The sequence below is a fragment of the Anopheles darlingi genome, chromosome 2 (genome assembly GCF_943734745.1).
Source record: "Anopheles darlingi chromosome 2, idAnoDarlMG_H_01, whole genome shotgun sequence".
Taxonomy (NCBI): Eukaryota; Metazoa; Arthropoda; class Insecta; order Diptera; family Culicidae; genus Anopheles; species Anopheles darlingi.
This window is the reverse complement of record NC_064874.1, coordinates 88,086,902-88,099,401: the sequence shown is the minus strand read 5'-3', so window position 1 is coordinate 88,099,401 and position 12,500 is coordinate 88,086,902. Positions and strand designations below refer to the sequence as shown.

Genomic DNA, 12,500 nt, shown 5'->3' with positions numbered 1-12,500 from the left:
ACTTCCAGGACCGACTGGTTTCTCATCGTTTTCGTTCTGCGACCAAAGCAGCAGCAGCAGAAGCCTCAGATTTTGGAAGGAGAGTTCTGCGAATTATCAGCACACTCTACGAAAACCAAGATCGTTAATCAAGGATCAGTGAGCAATCAGCAATCGGCCGTGGTAATTGTCGTGGTGTCTCGATTTTGCGTAATCTCTTACAGCACCACCACCGATATACGATTTAACGGATTTTCGTTGTTTGTTTGTGGTCCTTTTAAATTTAACGATCCGCGATTCGCGAAAGGCGAAAGGAGTGAGTGTCCACTAACGCCAAACCACGAGTGCCCCTTAAACACCGGATGGATAATCCACGCTCGTCATCTCGGTCTTCGTGCTAGGATGCTATTAAATCGAAATCGGCCACCGTCAACACCAGTAGCTCAACACACGGCTCAACGATATTTGGTGCACGATGTTCCGTTTTTAATGGAGATTGTTGACCATGATTTCCACGATGCCGGTTGGGGGATTGATACTAAAACTGAATTGGTGCCGGCACCCGGCACCCATAATGGCGCCGGCGCTACGATACACGAGGTTTTTAACGAACCTTTTATCGAACGCGACGCCGGCACGAAAATAGCACTTTTGGCTCGGGGTAGGGGCGGCCCCCGGCGGGCAAGAGGAGTGCAAAAATTGATGAAAAACAATAAATGCAAACCCCACATCACACGCGGTGGCTTGTGGGGAGGGTGCCGGAGAGGAACGGAATAAAAATCGATTTTGTCCTCCTTTCCCCACCCTCAAAATGGATCTTTTCTGTCGAGTGAGTCAGAATCGAAATCGATCTGCGTTTGCTCGCCACCATCAGCCCTAGTGTGTGAGTGTTTTATCTATGCAATAGCAGCATTTGGACAGGGACAGAACAGGCAGCTATCATCGTCATCATCAGGGCTACACGCACAACTTCTGCTGCTGCTGGTGCTACTGCTACAAATCGCAGCAAAAACCGGATCCGGAACCGGATTCATTTTCGGTCAGCTGACACCCAATGGTGTGCGTACTCGTCGCGACTGTCAAGTGACAAAAAGAAGAGAGTCCCGGGGATACTCTGACATCCGGTGAGCGTTGCTCCGAATCCAATTAGCGTGCAAACGGTGTGGGGAGCGGCGCTCGGTGCGTCTGGTGACAGGACAACGCCATAAATCATACATAACCGGGGCAGCAGCAGGCAGTACCAGGCAGCACCAGGATAATAACATCACCGCAAACAGCCGACTCACGTCGTCGTCCTGAATGCATTCTGTTCCAGGCGCATTATTCAATAATCCGTTCACGCGTTCCATAAATCATCTGCCGCGCTCATCATAATGCTGCGCAAATGCACATCCTTTTCTTTCGCTTGCGGCATACCATCCATGACGTTGCCATTAATAAAATGCATTCCAATTAATCGGATGCAGCATCGCCTTCGCTCAAAGAGGCTTCGGGAGGCTTGCCGTGGATCAGCTACCTGGCAGCGTAATCTCCGTAATCGCTTATCGCGCTAGGGACATAAATCACAATCGGATTCACATGATCCATGGTTCCATGGGGGCTGGGAGTTGGGCGCGAACATTATGCTATCAAGCCAAGCCAGCAAATTGGCTCCACAAATTAAGGCATCTCCCCCCGGGGACCACAGGTGCCCCCGCACACTCGGTGATTGGGACTTCCGGCCATGCATTCCACTTCACGGAAAGGCACAGGATTACAACTGGACCAAAAGGGACCGAGTCGCTGTAATGCTGACCCATACGCCGGAACCACCGGATTATTTGCAGGGAATTATTGCCTGGACCTTCGGATAAAGAGCCGCCGGAATGGTCGATAAGCTAAATCGAAGGCAGCACCCCATAAAATCCCTCAAAAGCATGTGTGTGTGTGTTGGTGGTTGGTCAAAAAGGGGTTAAAAGGATACCGAAGGGAGAGTGGAGACTAAAAATAGGCCGCAACCACAACAAGAGTAACGCCAGAAGGATGCTTTGGAATTAGAGAGAACCCTTATGAAGAGTCCTGTAACGATCGGTTAAGGGGTTATTGAACCCTATTGAAAAAAAAGATGAATCGATTGAGTTCCCAACACGTGATGTAATTCGTGAGGATTACGAGTAGCTCGAGATCGATAATTGAGAGAAGGTCGGTCTTGGACGGAGGTTTATGACCCCACGTACCAGCCACGTTTATGTTCTTCCGGTTTCTCTGAAGTTTATATTTAAATTGAGGGACATAAAAAAAAATGGAAAGACCTCCTCCGTGCAGTGGTGCCAACATACACACACACACTATAGTCTGCGAGTAGCCTGAAACATAATTCTCGCTTCATGCTCTTCCTTCCATGCTACGTTATGCGATATGCCATGTAGCATGAGTAATGGTAGTTCACGTTCCGCTGCACATCATTTGTGCTCGGATCCTCCTCGTATCCTTTTCGTATCCCCAGCAAAGCAGAAATATCTTACGGAGCGACCACAGTGATCGCGCGAATGCTACATAAATCTAGCGAATAGCGGCTTCCAGCATAACTTTCTACGAAGAGAAAGGAGGCGAAAAAGTCTCGCGTTTGAAACGCTTTAAAATTGATTTGATAGCCTGGCACACACACACCGACTTCAAATTCCTCGTTCTGGCACGAGCTTCCGTTCGTCATTTGGCCAAGCTTCAAAAAGCAGCAACGTCGTGTGGCTGCCAGCCAGCCAGCCACGGGTATCGTGCCACGGGTCGTCTTTCTTAAAACGGCATAATTTGCCACGAATTTATTCCACCGTCCTCCATTCCCACTCCTCGCGGTGGCAATGGATGGTGGTGATGGTTGTTCACAATTTAAATAAATTTACTTCCACCCGGTGCTCTCTATCTCACTTGGTGGTGTTTATGCTCTCGCTTGAGGGGTTCCCAGGTTCCTGCAAACGTCATGCACACCTGATAGTACCCACCAGCCAGCCAGCCAGCCAGCCAGGCCGTGGCCTCTTATTTACTCAGCAGTAATTTGCCGCTTCCAAAAGAACCGCCACCATGATGCGAGTGAAATGTAAACCAGAACTGAAGAAGGACACCAGAAGGAAGCCAACGTGAGTTATGCACAGCTGGAAGGAAGGAAGGCAGTGAATACGATGCCGGCCCCCGTTTTTGTTGTGGATAAGCTTCCTCCGTGACGGAAAACACGCTACGCCCCCGGGGACGGTTCCAGTGCAGCAAGCGGTGGGATGCAATTAAGAACATTTTACAAAAACAGCGACTTCGTCTGGGGGGGTTTTTTTTTCTTTCGCTGGGAAGTTTCGACGCCCCACGAAATTTTGGAGTTCTCGAGGGGTTGTTGAGAAGGATTAAGAGGGCGAATGATTTAATTCCAGCACTTGGCTCGCTACGATACAAATGTGGCCCTTGGAAGTAGTAAGCAGTAACTTTCTCGAGTGTTCTTATTAGCCAGATTGTTTCTTGTTCAAGATACCGCGACCGCGAATACGAAAAGAAGACTTCAACACCTGTTCACGATGGCACATTTAATTGTGTGTGTGTGTGTGGCTCAACCCGGAAGCTAGTTTGTAGCGGACAGAGCACACAGCCTACGCTACGCTCTTCGAACGTCGGAGGAGTTTATCCTTTTTGGATCGATTTTTGAACTTCGACCAAGAAGCAAGCAAGCAGAAGGAAGAGTATTCGTTCGATTTTTGCTGCCGTTGCACACATAAACGCGGAAGTACTCTCGGAGAGCACACGTACATAGTACACCACCACTAACAGAATAGCTTTTATCTGCTTTTTGGGTTGAATCGGGCTGGAGCGAACATTTCCACCATCTTCCGTGTTTGTCTTGGATCGGAATTGACAGAATGATAGTAGCGGAGCTTCCGGCAACAACGAGCGAAAGAGAGAGAGCGAAAACACAACAATAAAAAAATGCAAAAAGGCAACAAAACAAAGCCATAATTCAATTCCGACAGCCAAGCGATGGTCGCAGATTGTTGGATCCGCTGGCTGGCTGGCTCCGTTTCTTACTCATTGAACATGAATCCTCGCCTTCGTTTCCGTTTCCGACGTCGCGGTGTTGGTGCTCAGCTGCTGCTGCTGCTACTATCGGTTGTTGGCCATCATGGCCGATGGAGCTATCGCTCTTTAAGGTGAGCTCTCCTCCGTATCGTTGGGGGGGGAGAGCGACTTGCAGTGTACAACACGAAGCTTCTGCGCTGTCGTGTGTGTGTGTTCCAGGGCGTGTTTTATAACTTTCTGCGCCGGCTATAGTGCTCCGTTGGGACCCGGTCCTCGAAGGCACAAGACTTTGTTCACTTTGGTCCTATCAACCGGACCGAAATCGTCTCGTCCTTTCGTTCGCACCCAACAACAACAAATACAACAACACGAACGTTTGGTTCGGGCTTGATGACAAGCAGGAAGCACTTTCGGCAATTATCACTGGTTCACTGCTCGCGTTCGTGTGTGTGTGTGTGTGTGTTTGAAACTGGGGTGGGGAGACCTTCAACAGGACCTCACCCCTTTGCAGGAAAGCGCAAAACAACACCCTTCAGAGTTGAAAGCCATTTGTGGACCTTTTTGGAACACTTTCTCCCCCTCCATTTGAGCGATCTGCACACACACACTGCACTGCACTACCTCAACGCTACTCCATGCTATGCACTTCCTCTAGAGGGCACTTTTCCGTCCCCAATTGTTTCACTTGGCCACGGGGAAAAAGGCCGGCACCGGCCACTAATGCACACTCACAGCTGCAATCCGGCTAACATCCGGCGCACTCTCGCTCTCTCTCTCGCTTGAGGTCTCGCTCTCGAGGATTCGCAACCCCACAACCGGTGGTTGTTGGCAGGTGGCCAAAACCTCGGACAGGAGCAGGAAAATCCGGTCAACCGGGTGCCACAGACAGATCCCCACCCGGTGTGCGTGGTTGTGCTGGTGGTGGCCTCTTGTTGGCAGAACGACCGACTGACTCACACTGCACCACGCGGTCCTGTCGGTCTCGGTCGGAACCCGACCACGGCTCCGGCTCCGGTTCCGACTCCGAACGCCCTGAACGAATGACCGCGTGCGCGCGCGCCGCTCGTACGCAATTATTTCACTCTCGCAGTCTCACGGCGGAAGTTCTCCGGTTTCGAACTGCTCTCCCCCTTATGGTCTCTGTAGTCCTTCTTTCGGCTTTCGGCCGGTAGTAGACCAGCAAGATATTCCATGAGTCATCGTCGACGATGGCAACGGGTAGAGGCAGAAGAGACAGAGCGAGAGGGAGAGAGGCCAGACAAACCCAGGAAAAGGAAGCCAGGAAGCAAGGAGCACAAACTGATTGAAGTAGCGCCCAAGAATGATTCAAAAATCATCTCGACAACTTCGATTCGGATACAATCACGAGAGGAAGAGAGAAAGAGAGAGGTACAAGGGGAAAAAGTGGAAATGTTGTTTTCCAGCGTGATAAGGATCCGTGGCATGGCAGCCGAACAAAGAATGTCCTGGTTTTGTGATCCAGGAACAGACATCCTGGCGACACCATTCGTCGTCGATATTGATGTCGCAGAAGAAGGCCGAGCGTTGGAGGTGCAGACAACGCCGGCCACTTATACAGACACCCGGCCATCAACGGGTCCGAAGGTTGTGTCCGAAGACTCCCGATGTCGGGCAATTTAATTAATTGAATCTGATTTGATTGCCTTTTGTGGCGACGGGCGTACAAGTTCCGGGAAGAGTTCCGGGGCAATCAATGGGGAAGAAGATGTTTCGCGGTTTTTGTGGACACGGCAAGTATTAATAAATTCTTGGTCGTACTCTCACGGTTGGAGTAGAAGGAGGAATACAGCATACAGTGGTGTATAGCTGATGTGTTGAGCTGCGTTATCGGTGGGGATTGCAATTCGTGATAAATAATAAATTACCGAGCAAAAGTTTGATCAACACGAACGAAAGTAGCATCCAGCAGTCCAGCGCCCTTTAAACTGACGGAGAAAAGCGGAACAGTGGCGCTATCTGGAATCAAGTTGCTGGGCGGACGTATCTCGGTTAGTAACCCCTCGGATATTTAGGCACTAAGCTCCCTTGAAGACCGTATCATAACTAACAATTTCCCAAAAACCCTCCCCTGCTAACCAGCATCATATTCCGCAACCGATGACGGTCCACGGGAAGTAGAAGAAACCCAATTTGATTCCATCGCAACACGTCCCTGGGGTCGTAGGATCCCGGCTTCCATCTTCAAGGTTAAGGGGATTTGGAACAGGGCGCCTGCTGGAAGGTGTTGAAGAATTGGGATGGAAAGAGGTAGGGCAACGTCTCTGAATCGGACATCAAACGGACATTGGCTCCGTGGCCGGGTACTCTGTGGGTAAGTCGTCACTCGCCCACTCCGGGTGTTTGTGTTTTGATAAAATATGTAGCCTTCCTCCCCTAAGGACACGAAACTGACTGACTGCCTGACTGGTCGATGCGGACTATCGTAGTAAGGCACATTGTCTGTCCGTGTTGTAGATGTTGATGTGGTCGATGTGTTGGCCAGAGGGAAACCAGATGTTTCAATTTCCCGACCTTACCGTGATAGAAGGTGTCTGGGAGGTTTGTCGAGGGTGAGAAACCAAGACTGAAAGACAAAACCGCAACGTCCGACTGCTGGTGTCGGTACAGTAGTGCGGTGCTGCAGAGCCCTAACTTCGAGGTGGTTAAGTGGTTGGCTGGAAGGTGTTGCCTTCGGTGCAAGAAGCATGTTTCGATTTCCGGTGCCAGTGAATGTAACATGAGCAACTGACTAAATTGTTTTGTTAAACTGGAATCTTTGGAATCAGGATTCCGGGTCAGAAAAGGCTTATTTTTGACGATTTTTAGTGCAGAAACCATTCCACTTAATTTTTACAAGTGAATGTCATATTAAACGTCTACTTTTCAAGAATATTTGGTTCAATTTTGGGGAAGATTTGTTCAAAACTACGTTCATGGCATCCAATTTATAAGGCAAGTCAATCCGTGTTCGTTAACAGTCGTTTCAAATTCAAAAAGCCGAAGACGCCCGAAGCGAGAGTTCTAAGCGCCGCGTATAAGCGGTTCCAGGAGTCGCAAGATGCAAGAACGAAAACCGCATCTGCCGACTCCTTAAACCGTAATGATAAACGACGAAGTGAGCAGTTCATGCGTTGCACCGGTAGATGGCGCTCGGAGCAGTTGGAATTCTGACCGAAAATTATTCGAGCTCGACATTTTAGATCCTTCGAGCAGTTTTTTCGAAAAATTTAAATCGACCGTTTTTCGAACGAAACCGAAAAAAAATTCCGCAAAAATAGAAAATTCTTATTTGCCCATTTACTTATCCAGCAATAAGTTATCAATTTCTATAAATGATCGTTCTGAAGCTGAAGCCATCGTTAAGGAAAGCTCCACACAATTTCTTCTTCTGTTAACTTAAATATCTCACTCTTTCGCGAGGAAAATCCCAATTTTCCGAAATTTTCCTCAGCAAACGCGTCAATCAGAGCCCGTCGAACATGCCTAATTTGTTCTGGCATGGCGCAAAGGATTGCGAAGGGCTCAATTAGCTCTTTCCTTATCTCCGCAGCGTTTACGATAAGCCCGCAATCAGAAGCGGATGCAGCTTGGTCGTCTGCCAGAAAAATGATTAATGGATCACCTCTCGCAAGCCTAGACCAGGATGTTCGTGAGCACTCCCAGGAGACCGGCACTACCTTATCTAGTAATAGACGCTTAAGGTATGATGCGTCACCGCAGAGACAACGATAGAGACTTACAAATCCTGTTCGTAGAGTCTGCCAGCCACAAAAACACACACGCACACACATACACACACAAATCGGAAAATGATTTACAACCGTATCGAATCCCTCAGGAACTCCGAATCTCGGACTCGCACACTGACGATGTATTAATTGTAAACATTCTTCCTCATAACTCCTAGGGAACGTTAATACCGCCTCCCAGTGCCGGGCCTGGCGGCAATTTGTGCTTCCGTTCGTCCCTTTAAACCTCCTGTTCGGAGAGGGCCATAGTCCTTGAATGGCGACTATGTCCCAAGCCCAAACAAAAGAGCCCGCAGGCCCTAATGTCCCACGGTACTGTGTCCTCTCTCCCTCGCTCTCTACGGGCCACGTGCTACGGGGAAAATGGATTTTCCTCACGCGGCACACACACACCGTTCGAGGCGATGAGCCCTGGGAGGGGTTACCCGAAATGATTCATAAAGCGACGTTCGGTGCTAAATACTCTCCCAGCAGCAGCAGCAGCAGCAGCAGCAGCAGCAGAGTGTCAGGCCCCTTCGTTCCTTTTATGATTTACGCCGAGTCCTCGCGCCAGAGTTTGGTGCGATAAAGGCACCGTCTCACGACATTACAGTTTCATAATGCGCATTCACCATTGAAGTCATCAAACTTCCCAGACAGGCGGTCGCGTCACTAGCACAGTATTCGCGCGGTTCAATCGCCCCAGGGCGGCACTTTTCGCACTGCATTCGATTTTCACTCCTTGCGTTGGCTATGGAAATCGATTGACTGCTTCCGCTATGTTTAATATTAAAACTTGTTCGCGATCAAACGAGATAGATCAATTCCACATCGACGACGACAACGACGACGACGACGACGAGGCTGATAACCGCAAAAAAACTGCATTCCTCTCTCGCGTCCAAGTATTTCGGATTCCGGGCAATTGGAATTCATCCCTGACATCTCCAGCACAACAAAGCAACGGGACGAACGGGACGGTACAAAAAATGTCATCCTTCCAGGTCCAGTTCCGGTTCTGCGCTTTGCGTTGGCGGAAGTAGAGAGAGAGCACAAAAATATTGCTTCATGTGACGTCGTGTGCACAGGACATGGGAGCGACATAGCTGGACGGGGAAAAGTTTTTCAATCGCTTTGATAAACTATCGCTTGCGGCGCGCGCTGTATCGTGCCGTCGTGGACACTATCAAACCGGACAACCGGAAGTGCACGGATGGTGCAATCACAGGAAAAAGTTTGTCTCGCTATCGTAATTTCCGGATCCCCGCCGCCATATCCGTCGTTTGTTGCTGATGCTGTTCGTGCAATCGTGAAGCGTGTTTCGCACACGTCGTTGTTACTGATGCTTGGGAATGGGATGGGGAACAACCTGTTGCAAGGACAGCAAGAAGAGTGTGATTACGAAAGTTCTAGACTATTCTTCACAAACACTCTGTGGCCTTTGAAGGTACACGAAGAGGTGGTGAGAAAGAGAAAGAACATCCTATTGTAGGCACATCCCTTTTAGAGATAATTGTTTTGGCGAGAAAATTCATTTTCCCCGCCTTCTGAAGTTTGCTGTTCCGGGGAAATATTAGCATCCGCGCCATGCTACCGTGAACGTGGGATTAATTAGACTTAGCCCGGCGTTCTCTGTTCTCACAAGGATATTCCTCACACCGCGGTATCCTGTTAGGCTGTTCCGCCGAGACGGGTTTTGTAATTAAAAAGCTGCTTCATTGCTTCGTGGACCGTTTTGTTTGGGCCTTCCATATGGTTCTCTATTACTCAAAATGGAACGAAAGATCTAATTAATATCAAATATAGAACCATTTGTTGCTCAGACATTCCCTCCAGTTCCCGTGTTCTGACTTTTGTTACTTCGTTCCTCGAGCGTTGGATCTCCTTGGAGTTCTATCGTTTCGAAAGAATGTGTCTAGCTGTCCATCGGGGAATCGAAATCGATGGCAGATGCGGAAGGGCCCTTCCGCAGGATGTGTTTGTAGTTTTTTGCAGCATAGAAAAAAAAGGAAGAAGAATGCAATAAACGACACTATTGGGGTGCTCTGCGTCAACCATATTGGCCACAATCACCCTCATCGAAAACACAATTCTCTCTCCCTCTTTTGCAAGTGCTTTCGGTTTCGGTTTATCGATATATAGCTAGACCAGTTCTTTTTTAATGCTCGAGAATTCGTGTTTGTGTGTGTGATGAGGGCATTATTAAATTTCCTTCTTCGCATCCTCCGGTAACCTTTCATTTCACCCCTTTTTGGTGTCCATCATCACCGGTGACGGTGACCGGGAGTGCAGTGTGTGCAGGATGATATTTATATCGCCAGCACATGTGCCCAGGAAGCACTATACTATTCTCGTCAAGATGCAGATGGCAGCTGGAAATGACCGCGTTACACGGACTATGTGTGTGTGTGTGTGTTTTTGCCAGGATGTTACGCGCGCTCACGGAAGTGAACCATCCAGGTCATCCTCTAGCACTAACTTCGCCGTTAAGTAGAAGTAATTGAATTTGTTGCTCACCACAAGAGTGTTTGTCCCTATTTTGGGACCAAACCGGCTCGTGCTGACACACCAAATAGGACACACACACAAAGACACATGCTGTGATTCGGTTCGATTGTTATCTTCTCGCAGCACGGCACAATGGCCGTCGCTTCTCGATATCGATCCACCGACCGCTCCGACTTGGTGGTGGTGCTCCGTTTTAATGAGACAGCGCCACACGGAATGTGTAAAGCATAATTATGAGTCATATCCGAGGTGGGCGGGGAGCTCGAGCGCTAACACATAAAAGCGGAATTACTTGCTCGCTTCACTGCCAGCGTCGTGGTGGGGGGAATCGTCTCCTCTTCAAGCCTTCCTTCGGCAAATCCTTCGGTTGGTCGATTCTGTTTAATGGTCAGGATCCGGATCCGGATCCCCCCCTTCAAAAAACGAAGGAATGTTGGTTAGTCCCCTTTTTACACTCACAGCAAGTGTTGGATGTTGTTTAAGAACACCGAGATGTTGAGAGCGCCACAACAAAGCCGGGCACATGATAAGACTCAGGGCCAGGACCTCCCGAATTAATTACTCCCGGTTTCCACTATTTGCAGGGATCATTACCAGTCCGAAATGGCCACTAAAAACAGTTCAACGGGAGTGCTGGAGTGCTCGAGTGCTGGTCTCCATGTCCGCGAACACAAACATATGTTCCATGCGAGTCCCTTTTCGTCGGGTTTCGTGTTTTTCGTTCCGATAACCTCAATCCTCACTCGCTCGCGGCTCACTCGACAAATCCGGAGATCGTATTGGCCCCTCGTGGCAGTGGGTGGGTTCAATTATTTGGGGATTTACTTCTCCCTGGAAGCTGAAACTGGAACACAACACTACGACGATGGCGATGCTCCTGGGATTGCATGCTCCAGGATTCCGGGCTGCCATTGTTGTTCCTTAACCTCAAAAGTACACACTCAAACACCACAAATTATAGCCGCATCGAAGGCGGCTGGGGAAAGGCTGAAGCTGTCAACCTCCCCACCGGGTTGTTATGGACAACCTAACCGCACACACACAGACACAGTCACACACAAACACACAGTGCACCTCCATTTAATCCCTTTTACCCGAAAATTGAGGAATTTCTAATCCGACAACTTTATGCGCCAACATGCCGGACCAAACCCGAGCCCCCCTTCCTGCGACTGGGGGGATTACTCACCGTTCCTCGATGGTCGTCGGGAGTTGCGTGCGTGCCCGGAGTGAACTGATGTACGAGGCGTGCTGCTGGCGAGTACTGACGGTGGTGCCACCCTCCGAGAGGTAACCATTGTCAATGTTGTCCGAGTAGCGGGCCGGTATCTTACGCAGTGCGTCACCATCACTACAGTAGCCACTACCACCACCACCCGGGCCCCCGTAATCATCACAATATTCGGCTGCCATGAACTGCTGATGGTGATGATGCTGCTGCTGTTGCTGCTGGTGATGATGTGGTGACTGCTGATGATGATGATGATGATGGTGCGGATGATGACCGCGAGTACCACGTGTTGGCAGCGTCACGTGGCTGTTGTAACCCCGGAGCAGCGGTCTCATCGGCAGTACCGTGATCTGTTTCTCATCCTGCTCGTAGATTGTCGACGTTCCGTTACCACACGGACCGGCGACGACCGGTGAGGACACGAGACCGACCTGTGCCACCGTCGCCGTGGCCGTGTTGAGGATCTTCGTTGGCACGGTATTAAACTTGCTGAGGTTGTTGTTGTTGTTGTGGTTGTTGTGATTGTTGTTGATATGGTGTTGGTTGGTGTGAGGGCTGGTGAGGAAACCGGCGACCCCGTCGTTACCGTTCAGATTAACATCCGGTTGACCGCCGCCGCCGCCGGTGGCGTAATGCAGGAGTGGACTACCGAGTGACGGGCCCGAGACCGGCACCTGTCCCGGTTTCTGCGGTGACTGAAGGTTCGAGTGGATCAGCTGCTCCGAGCCCGAGGACTCGGAACTGGGCCGACCGAACGCGACCACACTGGACGTTTCACTGGAGTTCGAGTGCTGGCCCATCGATGCACCCTGCGTCGAGTTCGAGTGCATACTGTCCGACATGCTGCTGGCACCGTTCGACAGCTGCTGCTGGTGCTGCTGCTGAGGCGGACTGCTGTTGTTGTTGCTGCCGCCACCAGTAGCGAGTGCCCCACCAGTGGCGTTGTTGTTGTGGTGGTTAGTCGGCGGTTTACCGCCTGCCAGCTCTGCCAGCACCTTCACCGGTGGCTCTTCCTTCAGCAG

The 12,500-nt window shown here is 50.0% G+C and overlaps 1 protein-coding gene across 4 annotated transcripts in view; it reads right to left on the bottom strand.

Moving 5' to 3' along the window:
* The window catches only part of LOC125951603 (protein sickie), a 108,963-nt gene that overhangs the window by 80,800 nt on the left and 15,663 nt on the right, over nucleotides 1-12,500 (bottom strand). For all 4 annotated transcript variants that reach the window (XM_049680545.1, XM_049680546.1, XM_049680547.1 and 1 more), the window contains exon 4: nucleotides 11,437-12,500. This exon is cut by the window's right edge and continues 1,102 nt beyond it. In XM_049680545.1, the coding sequence (XP_049536502.1) occupies nucleotides 11,437-12,500 (1,064 nt within the window). The remainder of the gene's footprint in view (nucleotides 1-11,436) is intronic.